The 27,359-nt window shown below is 40.5% G+C and overlaps 1 protein-coding gene, 4 long non-coding RNA genes and 1 pseudogene across 6 annotated transcripts; 3 read left to right on the forward strand and 3 right to left on the reverse strand.

Annotated features, from left to right (window-relative positions):
- On the reverse strand, positions 1 to 27,179 carry LOC105353547 (annotated as a pseudogene).
- Positions 2,850 to 3,942, reverse strand: LOC111947834. Its single transcript, XR_002873777.1, has 2 exons — positions 3,817 to 3,942; positions 2,850 to 3,059 (listed from the first exon to the last, which is right to left on the reverse strand). It is a non-coding gene; the product is annotated as an uncharacterized LOC111947834 (long non-coding RNA).
- Positions 10,242 to 12,421, forward strand: LOC111947826. The gene is made up of 5 exons (XR_002873764.1): positions 10,242 to 10,321; positions 10,479 to 10,570; positions 10,653 to 11,016; positions 11,112 to 12,097; positions 12,181 to 12,421. It is a non-coding gene; the product is annotated as an uncharacterized LOC111947826 (long non-coding RNA).
- LOC110013910 lies at positions 12,759 to 13,696 on the forward strand. Its single transcript, XR_002873787.1, has 4 exons — positions 12,759 to 13,045; positions 13,121 to 13,208; positions 13,356 to 13,486; positions 13,581 to 13,696. It is a non-coding gene; the product is annotated as an uncharacterized LOC110013910 (long non-coding RNA).
- LOC111947817 (low-density lipoprotein receptor-like) lies at positions 13,774 to 21,866 on the reverse strand. Of its 2 annotated transcripts, none has more exons than XM_023958032.1 (9): positions 21,733 to 21,866; positions 18,292 to 18,520; positions 18,092 to 18,214; positions 17,889 to 18,011; positions 17,648 to 17,767; positions 17,327 to 17,452; positions 14,498 to 14,669; positions 14,189 to 14,416; positions 13,774 to 14,109 (listed from the first exon to the last, which is right to left on the reverse strand). In XM_023958032.1, the coding sequence occupies exons 1-9, from the start codon at positions 21,733 to 21,735 to the stop codon at positions 13,962 to 13,964; spliced, it is 1,272 nt and encodes a 423-aa protein (XP_023813800.1). In that variant the 5' UTR covers positions 21,736 to 21,866; the 3' UTR covers positions 13,774 to 13,961. The 2 variants fall into 2 exon arrangements, with proteins under 2 accessions (XP_023813800.1, XP_023813801.1); XM_023958033.1 differs by having other exon boundaries at positions 18,292 to 18,536; positions 21,733 to 21,832.
- Positions 20,984 to 21,659, forward strand: LOC110015518. Its single transcript, XR_002873772.1, has 3 exons — positions 20,984 to 21,072; positions 21,189 to 21,239; positions 21,330 to 21,659. It is a non-coding gene; the product is annotated as an uncharacterized LOC110015518 (long non-coding RNA).
- Positions 27,180 to 27,359: the final 180 nt, after the last annotated feature.

Below are 27,359 nucleotides of genomic sequence, written 5' to 3' on the forward strand. Positions count from 1 at the left end.
TTAATGATTTTGATAATAGTTTTAATAATAATTTTAAGTTTTCAGAAGCTGAGTTTGCAGTGTTTGCAAAGGATTATGATTTCAGCCATGTGACCTTGAGTGCCCACTACCCTCAAAGCAACGGGGAAGCAGAAAGGGCTGTGAGGACCATCAAAGCCCCTCCTGAAGAAGGGGGAAGATCCACACAAAGCTGGCAGATCCTCCATCTTCATCTTCCTCTCCTTCTTCTTAATCTTCTTGGATGCAGAGTGTTGGCTGGGGTGCATGAAACACCACTGCCAGCCCAGCTCTGCATTGATGAGAAAGGCTGACTCACAATGAAGTCTTCGTCATCACAGTGAGGTCCAGACGCCTCCCCGTTGTAGTCTTCCTCTGCATAGTCCTCCTCTTGGTCTTCTCCAGTCCAAGTGTCCCAATTCCAGCGATCTGAGGTAAAAACAAAACATGAATCCGATTTAGAATTGATTTTTGTTTTGTTTTACGTGAGAAACATCGATTTTCTTTAATCTGAATCACAAACTACAATAAATCAGACACATTTGACTGTAAAACAGCAGTAAAACTATGGAAAGACACACACAAGCACAGCAGGAACCTCTAATTCCAGCATGCTGATCTTGTATTGGTTTACCTTCCATTTCATCATCATCCTCAAACTGCGGCTTCTCTTCTTCCTCCTCGCCGTAGTATTCATCGCCAAAGAATTTCTGCAAATAGACTCTACAGTAACTGAAAGGCTAACAGAGGGATTGGGGTTCCAATCGATTCATCCGCTCACCTGCATGAGCCGATCGTGATGCTTCGGATCAAAGTCTCCCTCCAGGTCCTCCTGGCTGAAAGCCAGCTGCTCATTTCCCGTCAGCTCCTGCAGCTGCTTCAGCTTCTCCATGATCTCGTTCCTCTTCAGCTGCTTCAGCTGCTCGCGCTTCTGCTCCTTCTCCTGCAACCATCACCATCAGCCAGGAGGTTTGGTTTCAACTCTGGAAAAGACTCCCATCGACTCGCTTCCGAACCTTTTGCTTCCTCTCTTTCACTTCCTCTCTCTTGCGCTTCCTGGAGTCGTCCTTGGAGTGCACGGCCGTGGCGATGTTCCGAGGATAGGTCTTCACGCGTTCCGAGTTGGGCTCTTCGAAGCGGAAGTTGTAGCTTCTCTCAAAGTCTTCCTGGCGTTCCAGAAAAGACTCGCCCTCCTCCTCAGAGTCATCCACGTCCTCCTGAACCACCTCATCGTAGGTCGGGATCCTGAAGGCATCCAGATTACATCATTTAAAAAAAAGGAATAAATCCAAAAGTTCTGACATTTCTCCAACTAAAACGAAACAGAGGAGCTCTTCTGTGGAACACACCGCTCTTCATCATCATCCTCTTCGTTCAGGTAGCCCTTGTTAAGCACATAGTCTCTGAGGAAGCGCTCCTTCTCCTCCAGCTGCGGGTTGTTCCAGTAGTCTCTTAAGTACTTCTGTCTCCACAGAAAAAGCACAAACATGAGCTGGATAGTCAGAGTCCTCCACACGTTTCTTCATCCTGATCAAACTCACCATGTCCTTCACCTCCTCTCCCCCCTCCAGCTCCGCCTGGCCTTTAAGCCAATCCACAAAGTCCGCCTCCTCTTCATCCTGAAACAAACGCAGCTTGGTTTTGTTTCAGCCACAGGGAGACGTTCACAGACGGGGCTTCCCATCCGACCTTCTCCTCCTGCGTCTTCATCCTCCTTGTCAGCAGCGTCGACTTCTGTCAATAAAGAGTGAGCAGGAGCGCTGGACGCCTGTAGAAGCTTTCAGCTCACCTGGCCTTCAGCTCCCGCTGCTCCTGGATGTAGCTGGGAGAAGCCGCTCTCTGCGAAGGAGGCGCAGAGAAATATTTATTTACCTCTTTACTCTCTTTAACTCCTGAATCCAAACACTTCAAGTCAAACCTGTCTTCTCTTTGCAGCTTCCTCTTCATCGCTGTCATCTTCGTATTTCCTGCAAAATGAAAACATTTTTACTGAATAACCCGTTTCAAATGCAACACCGAGCTGACACGGTAAACCCCAGACGTCTGCGGACTGTGCGGGCGGGTCAGCGTCGCTCAAGTAACTTTCGGTTTTTTGACCATGGCGCCATAGTAATCATATGCATGTTAAGAGTCTTTGCCGCTTGTAATATTTCTGTTCTCCTTTTAGAGTCTAACAGGAAGTCAGAACCGAAGGAGCATCAGACTTTGAATGCCCATAAGCAACTACTTTGGACAACTACAGGACACCTGGCCATACAGGTAATATTACAAAAAACTGTTCACATCATTTGTAATATATGTAATAAAAAATAAATAAATATCAATCTACATCCATGAGTTAATAAGGAGTTGAAAAACAACCTTTATGTTTTTCAAGAGCATGGCACATTCTGACTGCTAATCTGGACCCCCACCCCCAGCTGACAACGTAAGACCAAATGATTAGGTTCAATTTGTCACAAGATTTGGTTGGGTGGTCGTTTGGTTTCATTTTTAATTTTTAATTGGTATGTTTCAGGTGCCACAACATGAGATGGATGTGGAGAAGTGAAGATGATCAAAGAGTATGACGTATCTTATGATCATCATGACCATATTTCAATGATTGACTAGCCTTGTAATATGGTTTTTACTTGTGATATTTTATTGAAGGTAAAATATTCTTTACACGTGATTTTTTTAAAGAGAAAATAGGTGCATATTTTTTCTATTAGGTTTTTAACTGATTTCTTATGCATTTTATTCTCTTACCCTTTTTAATTTATCTTTAGCTGTTGATGAATTATTACTGTTATTTTAGGAGCATAATTTTATTTCAGTTATACCTTTTTTCCCCTGATTTGATCCCTCAGTTTTTTTTTTTTTTGGCTCCAGTGTTTTTCCTCCCATCGGGACCTTTCACACTGGGAATAGTTCTGGTTTACCATCACAGTTGCTGTCCCATTGACAGCTCCAGCCTGGTGACTGGAGGGCTCTGCACCACTATGTGCCCAGGCCATGGTTGTGGGTGTTGACTCTTGGCGTGCATGGCCCCCAAACATGTCTTTGTCTCAGGGTCAGCCCTGTGAACAATGTTGTGTGACACTAAATAAATAAAAAACATTGTCACCTGAATATTGTTTAAATGAAACTAAATTAAGTATTCTTTTAACATTTTTTACTCTCTTGGCCGTTTGTTTTTCTTGGAATCTTATCTTAATTATTTCTAACAACAGTTTTTTTCTTCTCAGGATGTCAGCCGAGAAGCAGTGAAAGAGGACTGAACTAATCGCTTCAAGATTGTCTTGGTCCTTCCCAATGAAACACAGGACAACCAAGACCCTGTGTATGGGTCAGTCATCAACAACAATAATATCCCACACCTGTTCACGTCGTCTGCGGCTGTAAGTTACTGAAACTCACCCCCACCCCCGCTTGCTTTCCTTCAGGGTTTTTCTACAGAGAGCGTAATTATATCCTCACTATGCAGCACCCGAGCGCACAGTGGCGTATTCGTTTAAAGAAACCAGCGAGAAGAGGGGGGGGGGCGCAGATTGTGCCCCGTCAACCGCCCTACTGCTATAAGAGACCTGCCTTTACATTTGCGGTGATAAAGTATCACTATAGTGTCAAAAACGAGGCCTCTGGCTCTGCTCTACGGACTAGTCTGAAAAACAAGCTAGCTTAGCTAATCAAGCATGATGCAAAATGACTAATTAGCTGGCTAAAAACAAAACCACGAGGCATTGTTAAGGCAAGTGACTTTCTGGACCAATGTCAAACAATTTTAAAAGATTAAAGTCAAGTAAAAAGACAAAAACAATTGAAAACGTTACTTACCAAACCCAGGCAACTTCGATCAACCCGCTCCCTCTTCTGTCTGCAGTGAAAGTGAAGCACGCGCTTCTGACCTTAAAATGGCGGGCGCATGGTGTGCGCATGCGCATATTAGATGACGTCATTGCTGGTTGGATGAACATAATTTTTTTTAAGTTATATTTACCAATTTAATAACGTTGTTTCAAAAAGAAATATGTTTGATATACTTAAATTAATTAGGTATAACCAAAAAATGTGATTAAAATAATTAATATGAACTAAAAAGATATTTGAAGCATTTACTGGAGGCCAGAATCAATTTTTTTAAGTGTATAGTTCAGTTTCACCACATCAGTCAGGAAAACGGATGGAAAAGTATTTATTTACCATTCCGTCATGTCACTGTGTCCAACTGCATCGATCAAAAAGTCCTTAATGTAGCCCATGTAATATTTGTTGTGTTAATTTTGTGGTACCTATTAGGTTAATATCACGGGAAAAATCACTCCATTTGCCTATGAATGTTTTCTGTCTTTAATCCTCCATCCACTATTCAGTTATTGATTGTTTATGCATAGAATGACCACTAGGGGGCGAACGCGGCTTGTTTCACTCTTTCGAGTAAATGCTTTCAATGGGGAAACAGCTCGTCTCGTTTTCCTTCTTTCTCTTTTCAGGTAATTATTAATTTGTTTAGAATATGTCTTGAATATAAACTGTCAGTTTGTTCTTCAAAGCGTCACAGAAATGCTTTTTAGGTTAGTTCATGTTTGAGTGGAGAAAGATACGTTTGCTTGCTCAGTTTTCAAGCACGCGGCTGAATAGCGTGCACCTGTCATTTTGAATGCAGCGACACAGAAGTTAAAATGTTTAGCCATGTTCACCTGTTAGCTATGTTTAATATTTTAAAGTGCTTGAAAATATGACTCATTCGAGTAAATACTCTCAATGAAGAAACAGCTCGTCTCGTTTTCCTTCTTTCTCCTTTCAGGAGATTATCAATTTCACCAAAATTGCTTTTTTATCTTTAATTAGTTATTTGCATGCGAATGTTTTAAGCGGAGACTTTTATTTTGATGGTTCGCTACTTCCTGTTCTTTCGCGGCATTCTCCTCAGTCCCCCATGAGGACTTCTAAGAGTGGGTAAGCCGTAGACGTCACTCGCACTAGTTTGACTGAAAAGAGAGTTTAAAGTTTAAAACATAGAAAAACAATTTTCATAACTTAAAACTCTTCTCACACCATTTTTGTTCTTGCCAATCGTTTGAAAAATGTTGTTTTGGGTAAATGCAGCATTCAGAAGTGTGTTAGTGTTAGCAAGACTCAAGCTAACTTTCAGCATGGTCTCATGTGTGTCTGTGTTTTTTTTTTTTTTGCCTTCCCTCAGGTGTGTGTTGGAGTGAGACCATAGCTCAAAAAGATAACATAGGTGACATGGGTAAGCAAGATACACACACTTCCTGTTGTGGAAGATGGTCTGTTTCCGTACTTGTATGTGGGTCTAAATAATCATTTTTCTTCAAAATCCACCACGTTTAACATACTTTCGCATCCGCCAGCCGAGTATGAAAAAAAAAGATTTTTGTCTTACAGAAATGAACAGCAGGGGAGGCAATGTATGCGAGCGGCCACAGGAGAGGCCCGGCTCTCGGGTGAGAGTCCAGTAAGTAGATTTCACGCCCGACTTTCTTCTCATTGAACTCTGTTAACAAGATGATCTGGATTTTTAATGGTTGCTGTTAAGTGTCATACTGTATTTGTAATACTCAGCATTAAATGAGAGTATTTACAAAATTAATCATTTGTTCTACTTTCTTTCTCAAATGTGTGTGTTTGTCCGCGGTCAGAAGGACAACAGTTTCTTTCCAGATTAGTTGAGTCTGATATCGTAACACTTTCCAAGAATAGGGAAGACCTTTTGAAGAGTGGAGGGAAATTCCGGAATATCCGTCAAATTGTATCCAGAGAAACATCCATCGTTTTTTTTAATCCATTCCTCCTAGACAGTGATTGCGTCACACAGAAAGTTTGTTTCTGTCCTCCCTACTTGTTTAGACTCCAATATGAGTCACCTGTCGTTCCGGGAAGGGAAGAACACCGGCCGAGAGAGAGCCGGCAGACGTAAGGGTCTAGCAGTGGTCAGTCCTCTTCTGCTATTAAAATTGATGCCCGATTGCTTTTTTTTGTCTCTAGAATCCCATCCGTCCGGCTAGACCAGCCACGGGGACCAGGGGATTGTTATTCTCCTGTCTGGCGGGGGCCGCCGTCATGGCAACATTTCTTTTTATCAGATGGTACCGGCAGGTGCCATAAAAAATGCACATAGTTATTTATTTATTTTTTCAAATTTTATTAAAAACTTTCAAAAAATCTTGATACTGGACTTTCCACATTTCTCCGCTCTGATTTACCTTTTGATCGTTCCGGGAAGGGAAGAACACCGGCCGAGAGCCGAGAGAGAGCCGGCAGACGTAAGGGTCTAGCAGTGGTCAGTCATCTTCTGCTATTAAAAATGATGCCTGATTGCTTTTATTTTGTCTCTAGGTTGGGATCCGCCCACCGAGGCCGGAAGATGATCTGGCCTCTTCTGCGTGGGGCAACATACGTAATTTTATGGCATTTTCTGCGCCACTCTTAAGCAATTTGTTTTTATTTATTTATTTTATTTTTGATGTTTCCATGTTTACATTTTTTTAATTTCTAACTTTTTGTCAGCAATAAAATTCGTTCTCTTATTCATTGATACATTCTTCATATCCGTTTTGTCCCTTTCGGGGTTACGGGCTGCCGGAGCCTATCCAACCACTTGTGGGCAAAGGCTAAGGACACCCTGGACGCTAGTCTGTCACAGAGCCACAATTACACAATCACACACATTAAATAACTATTTTGTATTAACTGATAACTTCATTGGCTTCTTTTTTTAGAATAACCTATGAACGATTTCAAAACCCCGGGAGCCACATGGCCCGCAGAAGACGGAAGACTTGCTCTGGCCTCTCTTGTTTGGGACGGCCTACCTGATTCGGTGGCATTTCCTGCGCCCTTCCTAATGGCCGTATTTATTTTTCAAATTTATTTATTTAATTTTTTGATGTTTACATTTTTTTAATTTCTAAATTATTATCAATAATTAAATTTGTTCTCTTATTCATTGATACATTCTTCATATCCGTTTTGTCCCTTTCGGGGTTAATTATTTTATTAAATATAATATTTTAATAATTCTTTTTTTCAATCATTTATTAAAATTCTTTTGTTCAAGTTGTTGCTGTTTTTCATTTGTTTTTGTTCATGAACGGTTATTTGTTTTGATGTGTACTTTATTACTAACTTATCTTTTTGTATTTAAAAAAAAGTACGTTTTTTTATAGTTGATCACATGTTTGCAGTTGATCACATGTTTTTGCACTTTTGCAGCTTAATATTAATATTTATTTGATACGGGTGTCATTTTTAATTATTTTAATGATTTGATAATAATTTTAATAATAGTTTTAATAATAATTTTATGAGTTTTCAGCAGCTCAGTTTGCAGTGTTTGCAAAGGATTATGATTTCCGCCATGTGGCCTTGAGTCCCCACTACCCTCAAAGCAACGGGGAAGCAGAAAGGGCTGTGAGGACCATCAAAGCCCTCCTGAAGAAGGGGGAAGATCCACACAATAAGATATTTGTTTTATTGGGTCTACTTGGATAACTAAATTAGAGGAAAAGTTTTTAGGAACGAATCTATAATAGAATGCCTTTATTATCACTGTATAGGTGTGTGACCGAATGCCCTCTTACATTTGCACCCCAATGGAGACTGGATTTGATAGTGGTTAAAAATATACAATTTATTAAAAACTTGACACAAGTTCCATAAAAGAGAGAGTTAAAATAAACGCGGACAGTTGGACCGCACTACAGCACTGCATAAGGGCGGCTGCCTCCAGGATCACCTCAGCCCCACTGCACCGGTGGGTAGCCAATCAGACGATGCCAAGGGAGATGTCCAATCCCAACCCTGAGGAGTACCTGCTCAGGGCCCCAATACACACAAAAACACACCACAACACAAACAGTGATTAAAAGAAAAATACAAAACAGAAGAGGTGAACCTGAGCAGGACACAACTAATTTATGGGCCGAAAACAGGGGTCCCCCTTACACAATACTACATATGGCACCCACCAGCTACCGTAAGGATAAAGAGAGGAGGCAGCCACCTCCAGCCAGGTCCATGAGCACAAAATAGTTTAAAAATGGATAAAAGCAAGGGGGTTAAGCTTGATTAATACATTAAAAACAACGACTAAAAAGACTAAGCAAAACAGCAGTGGCAACTCTGCCGGAAAAAGAAAAATAAGAAAAATGTTTACAAACCGTTATGTTACCTCTAATGCCCCCACCTGTTAATAATAATAATAATGGATTGGATTTATCTGTGCTTTTCAAGACACTCAAAGCGCTTACATTGTGTCCATTCACTCCTCATTCATACTTGGTGATGGTAGCTACTGATGTAGCCACAGCTGCCCTGGGGCAGACTGACAGAGGCGTGGCTGCCATTTCGCGCCTATGGCCCCTCTGACCATCACCAGGATCATTCACGCACATACACACGCCAGTGGAGCCACACTGGAGCCAAGGAGGGTGAAGTGTTTTGCCCAAGGACACAACAACATTTTGGCTGTTGGGAGCGGGGATTGAACCGCCAACCCTTCGATCATTGGACGACTCGCTCAACCACCTGAGCCACTGTCGCCCGTATAATATAAATAGTATTTAAAATGTTGCAAACTTAAATTCTTAAAACTTTAGTAAAAGGTAGGGATGGCCCGTTTGACACGGTGCTTCAGCGCGTTTCACCTTCACGAAACAGAGTGTTTCGGCACAATGTTTCGGGGCGTGTGTCAACTAGTGCAGATCACATGGTTGATGACGTATGATGCGCCAAATGCTTCGTTTGGTCAAACCACGCTTCTATGGAAGCGATTGTGTAGCATAAATAAAAAGAAAAGTCAAAACCAAAATGCTTTTTCATTTTCAAAATGAAGCTGCATTTTCTGACTCATTGTAATTGTCAAATTAGACATTTCTAAATGAATTATGCTACACATTTATCAGAGAACATTTTGAAAATGAAACGTCAAATACCATTTTCATTTTATTTTTAATAAAGTGACAGAATAAGCAGTGTTGAGGAAGGAAATGAAAAAGCATTTTGGTGGATTGCTTTTTCGTTTTAATTTTGAGTCAGAAAATGCAGCTTCATTTTGAAAATGAAAAAGCATTTCTGGTTTTGACTTTTCTTTTTATTAATGCTACACATTTGCTTCCATACCCTTCAGATCTCACTATTGTTTTGAATAGTTGGGCGCGCTATTCTCTAGAAATGCAAAATGAATCCTGAACGTTTCCCGGCCAGTTCCATCGTTTCCCCTGTATTGGAATCAGCTTCAGTTCATTGCACTTTACCATGGCTCCTATTAAAAACGTTCTGTGGCTCAGGATCATTTCAACTCGGCCTTTCCTAATAAAACACTACATCATGAACGTTGTTTATAAAAAAGGCATCTCATTTTCTTGTGATTAGAGATAGCTTAGTGGAATACTTAATGGCATTTATATCAAAAGGTTCTAGGTTTGAGTCTGGCACTGTACAAATCCTTTTTGCATGCATTTTTTTCTTCAAGTGATATGTATTTTGCTGTGTCAAGCACTTCTCACAGAAAGCGTCACACTTTGTGTTGTTTTACATTTTTTTTATCATCATTAACAAAATTGTTCTGTTTTACATTTTTTCATCATTATTTCCACATTGAAGTGTTACAAGGAGCTTTGTTGAAACATATGTCGATATACATCCAGTCCGCCACCAGATGCCGCTGTTCTGTGTGGTTTCAAAGCCCTGAATGGGTGGTTCATTTTTCTTACACAATTAGATGAACCCCAGTGAGTAGGGATGGCCCGTTTGACATTGGGCTTCGGCGCGCGGTTCACCGTCATGAAACAGAGTGTTTCGGCACAATGTTTCGAAGCGTGTGTCAACCAGCGCAGATCAAGTGATTGATGACGTATGACGCGCCAAATGCATCATTCACCTGAACCAGGTTTCAGATCTCAGGTGTGTTTGATCAGAAGGGCGCGCTGTTGTCTATAAATACAGATGAATCCCAAACAACGTTTCCCGACCAGTTCTGTTGTTTCCCGTGTATCGTAAGAATCAACATCATGGCACCCGGTAAAAAACGTTCTGTGGCTTGGGATCATTTCAACTTGATTTCTCCAAATAAGGTAATACACTATTAACGTTATTTTATTAGTAGCCATTGCTGATTATGTCAGTTTTATAGGTATGTCTGTCAGTTGAAAGGAATCATTTTTATTCTTTCCATTTCTTTTTTAGGTGCAATGTTTGATTTGCAAATATGAATTTGCATTTAATGACAGTACATCCTCCATGATGCGACATCTCCGCTCCGTTCCTCATGTTGAAACTCCGCAGTCTGCAAATCAAGCCTTCAATCCACCTCATATTGGTAATAAGAATATATCCAACTAATGGCACTCTAAATAAGAACTAAAACGGACAGCTCAGTGGAAAGATCAGTGACATGTGAATGCTGAGGTTGTGGGTTTGAGGCTCAGCTTCTACAAGTAATTCTTTTTTTTTATCTTCATATGTATATTTTGCAGTGTCAAGAAAGCAAGAACTTGATTCTGCATTGGTGGATATGATTGTAATGGATGCACAACCATTTTCAATTGTTGAAGACAAAGGCTTCAAGGTAAGGTGGCTAATATTATATAGCATTTACATTATTTATGTTTTTGTGTACATAATAAGCTGTATTTTTTTGTCACTATTAGGCTTTTGTCAACCTTTTGGACCCATCCTACAAAAACAATGGTGGAGGAGAAGTACAAAGCCAAAAAGGAGAAGGCCTTAGATGTGGTTAGCAGGGCCTCTGCTGTCAGCCTTACAGCAGACATGTGGACATCCATTAACATGGACGCTTACTTGGCTGTAACATGTCATTTTATCACCGAGGAGGTAGGTATCCCCTGCTTTGTGCAATGCTTTGGTTTATGTATCTCAGTTTGATTTTGTTCATTCTAGGTGGAGCTGGCCTCTGTGGTATTGGGGGTTCTGAAGTTTCCCCAAACCCACACTGCAGCTCACTTGGCTGAGGCCAAAAATCTTCTCATGGAAGAATGGGGAATTAAAGGGAAGGTGCGAGCCAGATCAATAAAGTACAAGATCATTCATCAATATGGCCTCCCACTACCTAATATACATGATTTGTGAACATGTAATCTTTCTTCCAGGTGACAGGCCTGGTTACAGACTGTGCTCCCAACATGGTTGCATGTGCTAATATATTACTGCTTCGGCACATAATGTGTTTTGCACATATGCTTAATTTGGTGGTGAAAAAGTCCCTCGCCCAAACCCCTGAACTAGAGGATATCCGAAGTAAGGGGCGTAGGATTGTCTGTCTTTTTAAATCCAGCACCACAGCGAAGGAGAAGCTGTCAGAGATGCAGCGACAGCTGGCCAGGCCAGAGCACAAATTAATACAAGAGGTGAAACATTTTCTTTTTTTTTTTTATCTAAGATTTTACATGTTTTTGCAGTTGTTTATTGTGTTACTTTCTTCTCTCCTTTAAAACGTGCTTGCTGTCTTATCTTAGGTGGAAACGAGATGGAACAGCACATTTAATATGTTGGAAAGGCTGTTTAAGGAGAGAGAGCCACTGGGGGCAGCTCTGGCCACCCTCCATACAGACCTTCCTCCACTCACCTCAGAGGACTACCAGGCCATACACCACTGCTTGAGCGTTCTTTCACCGTTTCAAGAGGCCACAGTTGAGCTTTCGACAGAAAAACGAGTGTCAGCATCCAAAGTCATTCCCATGGTCAAAATGCTGAAACATTACATCTCAAGCAGGTGTGGTCAGATCACACACCCACTTGGTGAAAAACTGGCCACTAACTTGAAGAACAATCTCCATGAGAGGTTTTCAGCTCTGGAGAAGGTCACTGCTCTGTCAATGGCAACCTTGTTGGACCCAAGGTTTAAAGAGCTGGGGTTCTGCAGCCAAGGCTCTGCCCACACGGCCATAGAGCGACTCACTAAAGAGTGTGCTGCAACAATGCAGGTGCTACTTCCAGAGGCACAGCCACAGTCGCCACCTAGAGAAGGTCCTTCAAGTCAGCAGGAAGATGGTCTCTGGGCCCTGCTGGACAGGCATGTGGGGGTTCAACAGCAGGTGACCAGCACAACTGCCAGTGCAACAGTGGAGGTTCAGAGGTACAGTAAAGATTAGAATCCTCATCATAACTTCTGCTCATTTTAGACTGGTGCATGACAATAGGCTATTAATGTCCTTCTAGGTACTTAAAGGAACCTCACATCCCAAGGACTCAGGACCCACTGAGATACTGGGTTACCCACAAGGTTTTATACCCACATCTCTACAAGCTGGCAATGAAGATTTTATGCACACCAGCTTCATCTGTGCCTTGTGAGAGGATGTTCTCCAAGGCTGGCGAAATCGTCAGCCAAAGACGAAACAGGCTGAAGCCCAGCACAGTGGAGAAAATTCTGTTTTTAAATAAAAATCTATAACATGTATCCCACCCATTCATGTTAGACCCTGGTTCACAATCACTCATTCTCACTTTATACATAGCATTCACAATGTAACACAAGCACTTCTCACAAATCTTCAAACATTGTCTTTGTTTTATTTCCACACTGAAGTGTTACAAGGGCAAGGAACTTAGTGGAGTAGATGATATACGTCCTGTCTGCCACCAGTTGCCGCTGTTCTGTGTGGTTTCGAAGCCCCAAATGCTTCATTCATTTTTCTGGCACATTTACACGAAGCCCCATGAGAGCTTCATGGGGCTTCTATTCCCATCCCTAGTAAAAGGACTCAAATGATTAAAAGCTTTAGTATAAAGGTCCACATGTCAAGCTCACCCACCAAGGCCAAACCAGGAAACCAGAATCCAGATGGAACTCCCACAGCTGCTATTTATCAGCCTTGTGAGCCAATCACAGCTCAACAGACAGGTGCTGGCCATGAATATTAACCTATGGAACACCATGAGGGACAAACTACCACCCACAGCCCTGTCTGCCACATGAGGATGTCATCAAGAAGGGACAACAGTAGGGAAAGGGACTGAACCAAGTGAACAGCTTCCTCTCTTCAGCAGACACATGTTCCGAGTACAAGTGTGTCAAAAGCTGGTAAATACTTATAGATGATGCATCTTTTTGTTTAGTTTTTTTGCTCATTTAATCCATTTTGATCCTTGCATTTAGCACAGACATTCTCACCGTTCAGGCCGTTGATTGGAACAAGCGGAAGCCAGAAAAGTTGGACCAGACATTACCAAAATGATACTCCCAGGTAAAGAAATGAGCAGCATTGTAGATAAAGGGATCTGTTCCCACAAGGATCAATCATAATGACCTTGAAGGACATTGAAGGACTTTATCTGAGCCTCAGGAAAACAAGTACCAGCTGTTTCATCAACATACGTGTGATGAATTGCAGATTTTGGTGCCATAATAAAAAAAAAGGCTTTATGATGTCATGCTGCTGACCATACTGTGATTGGTGAAGTCCAGCAGTGCTGGGGGTCCTTGAAATGTTGTTTGAGAGCATCTCCTCCCTGCTTCTGGAAGGTATAGCCCAGCAAAGCCAGGAAGTTTTCTCTTTGTAATTTGTATGGATGTCCAGGGCTTGTAGCACTTATGTGTTTTCCTCTTTAATTCTTAGGCAGCACAGAGGCATTAATGGAGTGAGGACGTGAAGGACTAACTGTCTGCTGAGGAGGAGATCATGTACAGTGCCAGCAAAAGTATTTGGCCCCCTTGAACTTTGCAACCTTTTGCCACATTTCAGGCTTCAAACACAAAAATATAAAGCTGACATTTTTTGTGAAGAATCAACATCAAGTGGGACACAATTATGAAGTGTAATAAAATTTATTGGATATTTAAAACTTGTTTAACAAATAAAAAAATTAAATATTGGGCAAAATAATTTAGCTCCTTTTACATTCAGTGCAGCAAAGTCTCTCCAGGTGTTCAGTGAGGATCTCTGAATGATCCAATGTTTGACCTAAATGACCAATGAGGATAAATAGAATCCACCTATTCAAGTCTCCATATCAATGCACCTGCTCTGTGATAGTCTCAGAGGTCCATTTAAAGCACAGAGAGCATCATGAAGAAGTACAAACACACCATTGAGACCTCCCTTCTCGATCTTAGCCGGATTTCCCCAATCAGTCCAGTAAAGAAAGCTGTGAAATGTTGAAAAATGGCAGTAAAACCAAAAGTTTGAACCATGAGAAACACATGTAAATGAAACCATCATCTCACTTGCTATGGGGGTCGACCACTATCGCCCGAGGCTTCGACAAGCCTTGGTGGAAGAGAGTTTTGCGATGGCTGCCATCAGCGGTTGCCACAGAGATAGTGCTACGAATACTGTCAGTCCAATAGAGGTTTTTATGGACCCAGTCGTAGGCGATTCCTTCAGGGGCATCAACGTCGCTGTCGATGATGGTTTGGTGCTGAGTCGAGTCGTCAGCTGAGTCTATGTTTGTTCTGCGTGAAACATCCAAAATGGTGTCAAACGTCAGGGAATGAAACCAACATCCTTTCCGTTCTGGTTTTAGTCAGACTCACCTGTAGATTTTCTTCAGAGAAATGTCTGACCAGTAGATCTCTTTAGTGGCTACGTCAATGTCCAGCGCCACCACATTCTTTAGGCGGGGAATTACTCGAGTGTACTCGCTTTTGTCAAGAGTCATCTTTCTCACTTCATGACGATTGGTGAAGAAGAGGTAGGCTATTGTACCTGCAAAATCACAGAACAGAGGTGGGACGGTTTCACAAATAGCATCAATTAGAATATTTCTGGAAAAAAGTATCAAAGTAATCATATGAAATCAAAAAGGGTTGGTGAGTTTAGCTTTGGTCAACACAACTGACAAAGTATAAAACAGCTAAGACTTGTGTCTTAAAACTTGCAACTAGACAGTAAACTGGGTGGAAATTTGTAAACTACAGTTCCTTGTGGAATAACTGGTGCTGGAAATTGTGGCTTTGGGCTTTTTAACCGTTTAACACCTGAGCTTATACAAAACTGTAGACGTTCTTTTAATTGAACGTTACTATGCAAACAGTAGTTCTACTGTTTGCATAGTAACGTAATTCCAGCGCAGAAAAGCATCTCTGCACTGATATGTGGAGCATTAGTGAAGAGTTTACGCAATCAACGTTAATCAGCTGAAAATAGCACAGAGAGAGGCACGCCTCGCTTCTCTCTGTGCTGAACAGAATCTGTTAGAATTACATTAATTGCGTAAACGGTTGAAGAGCCACGATAGGTCAAAGAGCGTGGGTTTATTTTCCTGTCGCCTGTGACAGCTCTGGTATTAAAGGGTAAGAACCAGATTTGACCCTCAATTTTGAGCACAGAGAACCTGGTTGTGTGCAAAAAGTAATCTCCACATGAAGCAGTCCATTTCAGACTCAAAACCCATATTTTCTGTAACAATCAGCAGACATCACAGGAGTGCATCAGGTCCTTAGGATTGGATGGTTTTGTGCTATCATACCTCCATGTTTCTGGTTCAAAGATATGCAAAAAAACTGTATTACAACAATCATAAGACTGGGTATGGATCAGTGACTATATGAGAACTGGACTAGGTGACCCCTCCTCCCGATGTTCCAAACAGGAAGTACTTCTATAGAGAAATAAACAGCTGTCACTCAGTCATTCTATTGGTCAGAATAACCCTTCTTGCTCTGCTACCTTTTTTAACATGTTCTTGATCACCCTATGTTCTTTTTTCATGCTATTTTTTCCGTATTGCAAGTTATTCAAGTAATAAACTAAACTAAAAGTAAAAAAACATTAAATGGCTCAATAAAAATATGTGGTGCCTGCTAGCCTCCATGCCCAAAATTCAACACATTTGATAGAGAGAGTTTGTGTAGCCCTTTTCAAACGGTAGGGGTGTGGACTTCCAAAAAGCTCACTATTTTTTTTTTCTTTAAACTCGTCCTGTCCAACAGCTGGGCAGACAGATGAGAGCTGAAGGCCTCTTGTGTTGGACATATTTTACTTTTACAACAGGGGTTATGAATCATCTGATAAACCAGAGGTATGTCTGAATAAATACCTTTTGTAATCGAGGCCAGACTTTATTCATTTTAATTATTTTTGACATTCTTTTGTGTTGGACCGGAAAAGGAAAGAAGGGAAGAAGAGTGAGGGATGTTAGAAAGAGGGGGATAGGAGGGTGATCATAGGAGGGGGGAGGGGGGTAAAACCATGAGACATCATAAAGCAACAAGCTACTGGAGGTTTATCATTACGGTAAGGTACAGAAAATACAAATCTCAAAGGGGCGGGGCCTCACACTCAAATGTTATAAACACACCTGTTAACTGCAATAATGGGGGGGGTTCACTCCGGGGTTCACTGGTGATCATGCAGCAGATGCATGTCAGTCTCAATTTTGGAATGGAGTCCAACAGTTTTTTGACCTCGCTAAGTTCTTCTCGTTAATTTGCATATTTTCTTTATATTTATTCAGTTTTTCCCTTAAGTTCACTGTGGATTATTGTTCATTTTTCAACCTGAAGAAAAGGAATTAAAGATTTTTCTCTTTTACTTTTGAACTGTGGATTTTTATTGGATCGTTGGATAACGAAGAGAGCTGCAGGAGCGTCAAAACTGAGGACTTAACACTGGAACCATACACATATCATAAATAAATAGTGACTGAATTGACTTCACTTCGTTAAAGCACATTCTTTGGGGGACGTCACACTCGCTCGCTCCAGTTCTCATTTACAGTTAAGAGTTTTGATGACCGACTCGTGATTTGATTTATTACAAATTACCAAGTACAAGAGTCATTTTGATATGAACTTTGACCTTTGACAATAACTAAAGAGAAACATTCCAAAGGGCTCAAATCTTGGACATTAGAGGGATGAAGTTACTCAAACTCTGAATTTGATATTTTTGTTGCTACCTAAAATGTTGAAAATGTGAATAACACATCTGTTGTAGCGGACTATGCTAACTAACTTCAAGGGGTTTAGTAAAAAAAAAAAAAAAACATTAAAATATAAGATGTTGATCCTCATCTGTAGTGATCATTGACATAATATCGAACCAAAAAAGGGACTAATTCACCTGCTACGGTCAATAAGTAATTTTCAGTGGAGCAAACAGTGTTTATTGATATTGACTACAAATCAATCAAATGGATCCTTTTGTATCAAACGGACTTGCTGTGTTTGTCGACCAGGGCCAAAATTGAACTTTAAAAGTGCCAAAAGTAGATTAGATCAGGCACAAACGTGTGAATTATAACACATTTTTCTCACGCTAATAACATCCCTGACTCTTTCTCCATTTCTGTGTAAAAGCAATTTACTTGATATTTTTCTGTTAAAGTTAGCAGAATAAAAGGGCAGAGTCCGGATGCTTACCAATAGATTTGCACGCTTTGGTTACTGGGTCAACCTGGTAACCCTCCTCACATTCACATTTGTAGCTGCCCATCGTGTTAATGCAGGTCTGGCTGCAGGTGTCTGGACTGGCGCACTCATCAATATCTGATGAAGGGAGACATTTTTAAAAATGTATTTCTTGTCACTTCAGCTCAGTTGTGAGTTAACTGTTAATGAGAAAGAACACTGAGGGATTGACGGTTAACAGCAGAGTAACTAAAGATTTGTACATTATTTCAAAAATGAGTAAAGTTCATTTTAAAATGACGACATAAAGCAGACGCCAGGGCATGGGCTCACCTTCGCACCGTCTTTTGTCTCTGAGGCTATATCCAGTGGGACACAAGCACTCATGGCCGATTTTCAGGTCATTGCAAATGTGAGAGCAGCCGCCATTGTTGTAAAGACATTCGTTGGAGCCTGCAAAGCAAAAGAAGAGACCTTTTTATGAGGACATAATTACAACTCTAAGGACACGCAGGACCCGAGGTAAATGCATAAACTAGTAATTAACCAGAAAGTTGTGAAAAGCTGCACCCACCACATTCCCGAAGAGGCTCATCTGACCAATCCCTGCAGTCCCGTTTGCTGTCACACACTCTCTCCATGGTTATGCACTCCCCACTGCGGCACTTGAACTTGTCCGGGCCCTCACAGCGGGTCACTGTGCAAGCCAAATGAAATGATGAGTGAAAAAGGTACAGCTTTTCAGTGGGACTATGGAGCGTGGGAGGGTCCTCTTACCGTTGACACAGCCGGATTCGTCAGTCGTGTCTCTGCAGTCGTACTGCTGGTTGCACTGGCGACTGCCGTGGATGCAGGTTCCGTCGCCACATTCAAACTCATCTGGACAGCAGGTGGAGCGAGCTAAGGGCAAAGCGACTGTAGTAAGTAAAGGGGCAGTGAAGAAATGCAGGACATGACGTTTGGAACCACAAACTCACTGCAGCCAGCTTCATCAGATCCATCCAAGCAGTCAGCATCTCCATCACACTTCCAGCTGCCGTGGATGCACTCTCCGCTGCCACAGTGGAACTCCATCGAGTGGCACTGATGAGAGGCGAGCGTCACGGGGGCTTCGGCGTGGCAGCTCTGGGGCCACTCGTCTGAGCCATCAAGGCAGTCGTAACCGTCACAGGCAGACTGGCGAGGGATGCAGATGCTGTTGTTGCACTGGAAGGATGCAGAGCTGCAGGTGATGAGAGGGCAGGAGGCCTCATCACTCCCATCATCGCAATCTGACAGATAAACCCACCCGGTTCATCATTCTCAGAACTGTGCATTGACCTCTGTTCACCTTGAAGAATAACAACCGCCTCCTTCATCACAGAACTGGGACAAGCTGCATGAGCGACGACGACCATCCGGTCGACTGAGAAAAACTGGACTGACTGACAGACACTTTTAGAAACTCATCGTTTTACTCAGCCTTTAAACTCCAGTGAGCGGATTTAGGGCGCCAGCTTCTTAATTTTATTATTCTTATTACTGTTGTTTCTTTATTGTATCATATTGTTTCTGATTTTATGTTAAGTCCTTTGGTTGCCTCTGCTTTTATAAGTGCTATACAAATAATAAATTGATTGTTGTAAAGACACCATTTAGTATTTAGGCATTAAGGAGCTGGGAAAACAACCCTGCTCCTCTTTACATCCACAAGGCTGCTGAGGAGCTTCACGGAGGGAGTGAACATCACTGAAACTCTGTTAAGACGTTGCAGCAGCAGCTGTATCTGCCTCCTCCAGCTCTCACCACATACAGACAAGCATCCTAACCAGCTCTATGTGTGATGGTGAGGTGTGTGGTGGAGGAAATCATCTCCATCCATAACACCACTCCTCAAAGGTGTGCATTCAGAGCAGAACGCCATCAGGGATTCTTCACACCTCATCACAAAGCGCTAAACACACCGGCCAGTGGACCTCAGAGAGACTGCAGCAAATAATACAAAAACATGACCTTTCAGAAATTAAAACAAACAAACAATTAAAACATTTGCAGTCTTTTCCAGAAACCCAAACCAACTAACAAAAAATGAAATGAAATATTGACATCATTGATTGGATGATGACTTTTGAAAAAGAGGGAAAGCTTTACTAATCACTGAACTTTTGCAGTGACCGTGGCCCGAAGCTGTAAAATGTACCTTCTGACAAAAGATATTGCCATGCCAGATAACTTCCTGTTGAAAGGTGTGCAAACGTCATCATCCAATCTGTGATAGTGCTCATCTTTTTGGGTTTCTTAATTAAACATTTTATTTATGAATTCTGGAAACTACTTTTTTTTGTCTGAAACATTTTCTTCTCAATATGTTTTATTGTTTCTGCCTGGAATTGTGTTTTTTTTTTTTTTTACATTTTGGTTTCTGAAACTTTTGTGTTGATTTCTACAATGTTTATTTTGTTTTTCTTTTTTTAAATGAATGCTTTTGTGTTGAGTGATTGGTTGATGTGATTTGCACTTCAGGGCCACCGTAAGCTAGCCTAGTGTGCATCACGATGGATGACATTGAGGCGAAGTAGTCGCTTTTTCTGTTCTCCCTGGATGATCCGACTGGATTATTTCAACGCACTCAATGTTTTGCAAGAGAAACAACAGGCCTGCAACGTTTTTTCTTTTTTTGATTTTGGGGTTCCGGTACCGTGAGTAAACTAAACTGTGTGTGTGTATGTGTGTGTGAGCGCGCGCGCGTGCACGAGATCTAAGGTTCCTAACGGTTCAAACTGTTAATGTTCTACAGTTGTTACTTGTGTGCAGTGACTTTGTTAACTAAGGAGTATTTTTTTTATTGTTGAAGCAAAAATTCAATAAACAATCACGGCGTGTCTTTCAATGACAACAACAAAATGATAAGATAAAGGTAGACACGAAAACAAATATACAAAAAAAATAATAAATAAAAAAATATAAGTAAAAATAAGTGGCTATTAATACACAAGCTTAAATAGATCAAATAAATTGCACAATGTTTGGCCATTCTTATGATTCATGTTATGTATAGATTTAAAGAATAATTTGAGACGGTCCAATAATGCATTAATGTGATGTTTCACCTTTAAGAATGTACAAGTATGTATAAAATGTTTAGAAATTATAATGAGTACATTAACCAGAAAATCCACATTTTTCTCAATAAATTGTTATCGAATTTTAATTGTAATCCAATTTAAAGGGTTAATGATGATTTTTTATTTTTATTTGAGTCAATTATCAAAGAAAGACCAAAAGGTTTTTTTTCATGCAAACATTCAAAGAAAATATGTTCCACAGTTTCTACATTAATTCCACAAAAGACACAAAGATCTCTATACCAGTTAAAGCAGGTATGTAGAAAATGATTGGAAGGGTAAATATCATTCAATATTTTAAAGGTCACTTCTTTAGCTTTGTGAGGGATAGGATATGACAGAATGTTCGTATCCTTCTAGCTTCTGTGGTGCTGTAATTCTGCAAAATACATTTTCTTTTTAACGGGGAAGGATAATATGAATTATTTAAAATTTCTCAAATAAATTTGTTAGTTAGGGTCAGCGTCGCTCAAGTAACTTTCGGTTTTTTGACCATGGCGCAATAGTAATATGCATGTTAAGAGAGTCTTTGCCGCTTGTCATATTTCTGTTCTCCTTTTAGAGTCTAACAGGAAGTCAGAACCGAAGGCGCATCAGACTTTGAATGCCCATAAGCAACTACTTTGTACAACTACAGGACACCTGGCCATACAGGTAATATTACAAAAAACTGTTCACATCATTTGTAATATATGTAATAAAAAATAAATAAATATCAATCTACATCCATGAGTTAATAAGGAGTTGAAAAACAACCTTTGTTTTTCAAGAGCATGGCACATTCTGACTGCTAATCTGGACCCCCACCCCCAGCTGACAACGTAAGACCAAATGATTAGGTTCAATTTGTCACAAGATTTGGTTGGGTGGTCGTTTGGTTTCATTTTTAATTTTTAATTGGTATGTTTCAGGTGCCACAACATGAGATGGACGTGGAGAAGTGAAGATGATCAAAGAGTATGAGGTATCTTATGATCATCATGACCATATTTCAATGATTGACTAGCCTTGTAATATGGTTTTTACTTGTGATATTTTATTGAAGGTAAAATATTCTTTACACGTGATTTTTTTAAAGAGAAAATAGGTGCATATTTTTTCTATTAAGTTTTTAACTGATTTCTTATGCATTTTATTCTCTTACCCTTTTTAATTTATCTTTAGCTGTTGATGAATTATTACTGTTATTTTAGGAGCATAATTCTATTTCAGTTATACCTTTTTTACCCCCTGATTTGATCCCTCAGTTTTTTTTTTCGTTTTTTTTTTGGCTCCAGTGTTTTTCCTTTCACACTGGGAATAGTTCTGGTTTACCATCACAGTTGCTGTCCCATTGACAGCTCCAGCCTGGTGACTGGAGGGCTCTGCACCACTATGTGCCCAGGCCACGGTTGTGGGTGTTGACTCTTGGCGTGCATGGCCCCAAAACAAGTTTTTGTCTCAGGGTCAGCCCCTGTGAACAATGTTGTGTGACATGAAAAAAAAAAAACATTGTCATATGAATATTGTTTAAATGAAACTAAATTAAGTATACTTTTAACATTTTTTACTCTCTTGGCCGTTTGTTTTTCTTGGAATCTATTCTTAATTATTTCTAATTACAGTTTTTTTCTTCTCAGGATGTCAGCCGAGATGCAGTGAAAGAGGACTGAAGTAATCGCTTCAAGATTGTCTTGGTCCTTCCCAATGAAACACAGGACAACCAAGACCCAGCGTTTTTCTACAGAGAGCGTAATTATATCAGGGGAGGGGGGGGGGCAGATTGTGCCCCGGTCAACCGCCCTACTGCTATAAGAGACCTGCCTTTACATTTGCGGTGATAAAGTATCACTATAGTGTCAAAAACGCGGCATCTAGCTCTGCTCTACGGATTAGTCTGAAAAACAAGCTAGCTTAGCTATACTCAAGCATGATGCAAAATGACTAATTTGCTGGCTAAAACAAAACCATGAGGCATTGCTAAGGCAAGTAACTTTGTGGACCAATGTCAAACAATTTTAAAAGATTGAAGTCAAGTAAAAAGACAAAAAAAAAGGGTTGAAAACGTTACCTACCAAACCCAGGCAACTTCGATCAACCCGCTCCCTCTTCTGTCTGCAGTGATACTAAGGCACGCGCTTCTGATCTTAAAATGGCGGGTGCATGGTGTGCGCATGCGCAACTTAGATGACGTCATTGAAAGTTGGATGAACATAATTTTTTTAAGTTATATTTACCAATTTAATAAACGTTGTTTCTGTCATGTAATGAATGATGCAGCTCAGAATTGCTTGTTCACGACACTGTGCGACAGTGCGATTTACGACAGTGCGATCTAGGGGAGTCGAGTTGGATGTGCGTGCCTGGAGAGTGTTAATAAAAAGTGTCTGCTGCTAACCACCGAACTATTGCCACTCGTCATTCCACAGTTTCAAAAATAAAAAATATGTTTGACTTACTTAAAATAATTAGGCATAACCAAAAAATGTGATTAAAATAATTAAAATGAACTAAAAAGATATTTGAAGCATTTACTAGAGGCCAGAATCACTTTTTTTTAGTGTACAGTTCAGCTTCACCACAACAGTCAGGAAAAAAATGGATAAGTATTTATTTAACATTCCGTCATGTCACTGTGTCCAACTGCATCGATCAAAAAGTCCTTAGTGTAGGCCATGTGATGTTTGTTGTGTTGATTTCACCAAAATTGCTTTTTTATCTTTAATTTGTTATTTGCATGCGAATGTTTTAAGCGGAGACTTTTATTTTGATGGTTCGCTTACTTCCTGTTCTTTCGCGGCATTCTCCTCAGTCCCCCATGAGAACTTCAGAGAGTAGGTAAGCCGTAGACGTTACTCGCACTAGTTTGACTGAAAAGAGAGTTTAAAGTTTAAAACATAGAAAAACAATGTTCATAACTTAAAACTCTTCTCACACCTTTTTTGTTTTTGCCAATTGTGTGAAAAATGTTGTTAAGGGTAAATGCAGCATTCAGAAGTGTGTTAGTGTTAGCAAGACTTAAGCTAACTTGCAGCATGGTCTCATGTGTGTCTGTGGGTGTTTTTTTTTTTTGCCTTCCCTACAAGATACACACACTTCCTGTTGTGGAAGATGGTCTGTTATTAACTGCTGCTCAGTGACAGTTGTTGCACAATCCCATCCTTCAGATCCTTTATTTACCAGTTTACACTAAATGGTAATGAACTCTCCCAGTAAAGAATACATTTACAAAGTGATGCAGGGGTAGGGCGGAAGATTGCAGGTTCAATTCCCACCTTGCCTGTCCTTGGGCAAAACACTGAACCCCACCTTGCCTCTGGTGGAAGGTTGGCGCCAGTGTTCGCCAGCGGAGCCGCCACCAGTGTGTGAATGTGTGTGTGACTGTAAAGCGCTTTAGGCCTTCGAGGAAGGTAGAAAAGCGCTGTACAAGTATACGACATTTACCATTTACATTTAATTTTGTGTATAGAAACATTATTTACGTTTCACTATTAAAATCCCAACACTGCAGAGTTGTGTGCAGTACTTCATGTTTACAATCAGACTAAAGGTTTCTGTAGTGTTATTTTAATGAAAAGATGCTGTTTCTTGAACAGGACCTCACCCCTCCTTCTCCAGGATGACTGCCCGCTCATAGTCCTTGAAGGACGTTTCACGAAGGGGCAGAAAAGCCACGAGAAGCTAGCTGCTGCAAACATGTAAACAACCACCTTCAGAGTAGAACTTGGTGTCTTTCTCGTAGATCTTCGGGTATTTTTTCTTCAGCAGCGACAGGATCCTGTAGAAGTCCCTCTCGACGGTGGGATCCAGCTCCTGCGGGACACAACTTTAGCTCAGTCAGTGCGTTTTAACTCAGATAGTCTAGAAGACCTCATGTGCTAACCACTTCACTGTCGTCTGAGCTGGACCCCGAAGAGTCCGAGTCTCTCCCGTCGTTTCTGTCCCCAAATCGGTCCTTAACCGTAAAATACAAAACAAAAAGATGTCTTTCTGAAGCGGCAGCAGCCTGAAAAACAACTTAAAGCTACTTTTCATCGCTGGGTTGTTAGCATGTAAACTAGCTCGTAGACACGTTTCTGCAGCTCTTCTTTCTGTCTGTATTTGTCATATTTCTGAGCAAACTTTGTGTTAATTTTTAGTTCCTGTTTGCCTGACATTTTAAAAATGGAAAAAGGATAATTATTGAGAAAAATAAACAGACATTAGTGAATAGAAACCATGCCAGCTGCCAAAGGAAGCATGTGTGGGACCCTAATCACGTGGTTTCCACTAAAGGAAGCAATTGGTGTAAATGTCCTGCAGAGGGCGCACGAATCACAGAATTATTTTTATTTGACAGAGAAAAGTTCTTTTTATGATATTAATACCTTTAATTATTTCAATTAGTAGTTTAATCTGATTTCATTTTTGATAGATTTAACATATTAGAACTTAAGAAATTAATAAATGTTAGATTCCCTGATGCAAAAATCACCACTTAAAGATGTAAAAAAAAAATGGATAAAGTGTAGATTTAGTTTGAATATGTTATTTATGATTAATGTCTGTCAATAAAATGCGTTTATTTATAAGACAATAAAAACAAGCATGGTTACAGTAAAAACAGTAATTATTTTAAACTAAATGTTCAGTGGTTTCTTTAAAAAAAACAGTGTTGTGGAATGTTTGTTGGAATTCACTGATCAAATGTCATTGATTCTCTACTTGGTCTGTGAGTAAAAATGTCAACAGCATCCCATAAACTCAAACAAACACAGGTGAGTATCTGGTCAGTGCTGCATTTCTGCTGCATGTGGGAGGACCTGAGTGGGTGGGACTGTGCCAAATGTGAGACCACATGACGTCATAGCAGTTCAGGCTAAGTGTGGGCTGTTCTGGGAAGTTTTGGGAAGTTTCTTCTGGCTCGGTTTCATTATGGACTGACAACAATAAATAATCTGTTGGAATCAAGCCCTTTTTACAATTATCAGCATCTCTTTCTGAGAGCAGAAAAACTCCCAGGACTTAAACAAAGCGCTCCTTTGTTTCTTATTCACAAGCAGCTGTTTAGAAATCAATACTTCAATGATATTTCTGTAGCTTCAAGAGAAAAAGATTACACCGATGTTTCAAGAAGTAGAAAAAATTAGTTTATGTTCTGTTAGACACTTTATTCTTATTATGAAATTGAAAACATAGTGTTACGCCCCCTAGGGGTACCTAGGGGGGCATAACACAAAAAGTTAAGATTTGGCTGATAATTTAACATGAACTAAAACACCAAACGAATGTCAATATACAAAAATGACAAATTTATTTACAAATAAACAACCACCAACAACTACAAGTAAAGCAAAAAGGCTTCAGGGTGAACCAAGGCCAAAATAAACAAAACCCCACTTAACTGAAACATGTAATCTTACCTGTAAATGAAAGAAAAAGGGAACTCAATGACAAACACTAACCTCCCTAGACTAACAAAAACAGGAGAAAACAGGTACTAAAGAAAATGGCAGTTCACCCCTACAGCTTCACTTCAACAAAATTATAAAGCAAAGGACTAAACAGAGTGGGCACAACACCATAAACTACACAGAAGAAATAATACAAAACACTAAAGTGCAACACACAACTAAACAGGTGGTGAAATCAAAAACAAAATGGAGAAGAGGGCCAAGCTGCAGTGGAGACTGTTGCAGCAAGGCTCCCTTCTCACAGGCTGGAGGTCCACATGGTGCTTTGAAGGCTGCCTCCACCAGCTCTGGTCCAATGGGAGGCCACGCCCTTTCCAGCACACCTGAAAATAATCAGACATACAAACCCAAAAAATCCACAAAACCCACAGAATTCCCACTCTGAATTTAAATACACAAACCACAGTACAAAGAGAACAAACTACACCAAATACAGCCACAGCCGTAACACAGTTATTAGTAATAACTGCTGCTCAGTGACAGTTGTTGCACAATCCCATCCTTCAGATCCTTTATTTACCAGTTTACACTAAATGGTAATGAACTCTCCCAGTAAAGAATACATTTACAAAGTGATTTCTCAATTTTTTTAATCTAAAATCTAGTACTAATAATTACATAGTTAACAGTTGGTCTATAATTTTTCTTTTTTCAACAAACAGCAGTTTTCCTTATTACTTTAACTTGATGTTCCAAATTCCATATTTTGTTTTAGTGACAAACAAAATAAGATTTTTTTTTTGAAACTGTAGAAATAAAGAGAATATAGCTCTTACCTAAACACACCATAGTATTGTAACTTGCCCATGTCTCTTCCCACTCGTGTTTTTCTGTGTTTTGTTACAAACTAATTCAAATACATGTACTTCTTTTTCAGCTTGAAAACTCTGGTGAGCAAACTGTTCCTCCCAAATTAGGCCGGTCTCCAATAATTTGTGCTGCTCGGCCAGCTTATGTGCTCTCTGAGTTTTGAACGAGGAAGTGTTTGCAGACATTGTGCTTTACTAACAGTTTGATCCAAGCAAAGAAATAAACGGCTTCTAGCCTGTTCCAGAGCAACGGTGTCCCGCTTCATTAGTTACCGTTTGCGTCCTGACCGGGACCGGACCGGAAATAACAGCGGTTTGAAGCCTGAGGCTGAAAGGTAACACGCTGATGGGGCTGTTCTGCAGTTATGTGAGGGTTGTAGGGACACTTAACCCTCTCAGGTGGCGGCAGTGTAGCGACCAGGGGGTTATCCCCGCCTCCAGCGCCTAAGGCTCATGGGAAGTGAAGAGTTTTGGGGTGAAACCTTGAGTTTAGATGGCTGGAAGTTGAACTAACCTCCATGCTGTTTTGGCTGTTTGAGTGTGCTGGAATAAACTTAATAAATAAACTAAATAAGCTTTTTGCTCTAAAGGAGATATTGTCTCTCTTTCTGATCAATCCTGCCTGAGACTGACCGGGATTGTGCAGTGTATGGGGCACAATTAGCTCTCCAAAGAAGCCTCTTCATGAGCAGCTCAGCTG

Source organism: Oryzias latipes, chromosome 8 (assembly GCF_002234675.1).
Source record: "Oryzias latipes chromosome 8, ASM223467v1".
Classification (NCBI taxonomy): Eukaryota; Metazoa; Chordata; class Actinopteri; order Beloniformes; family Adrianichthyidae; genus Oryzias; species Oryzias latipes.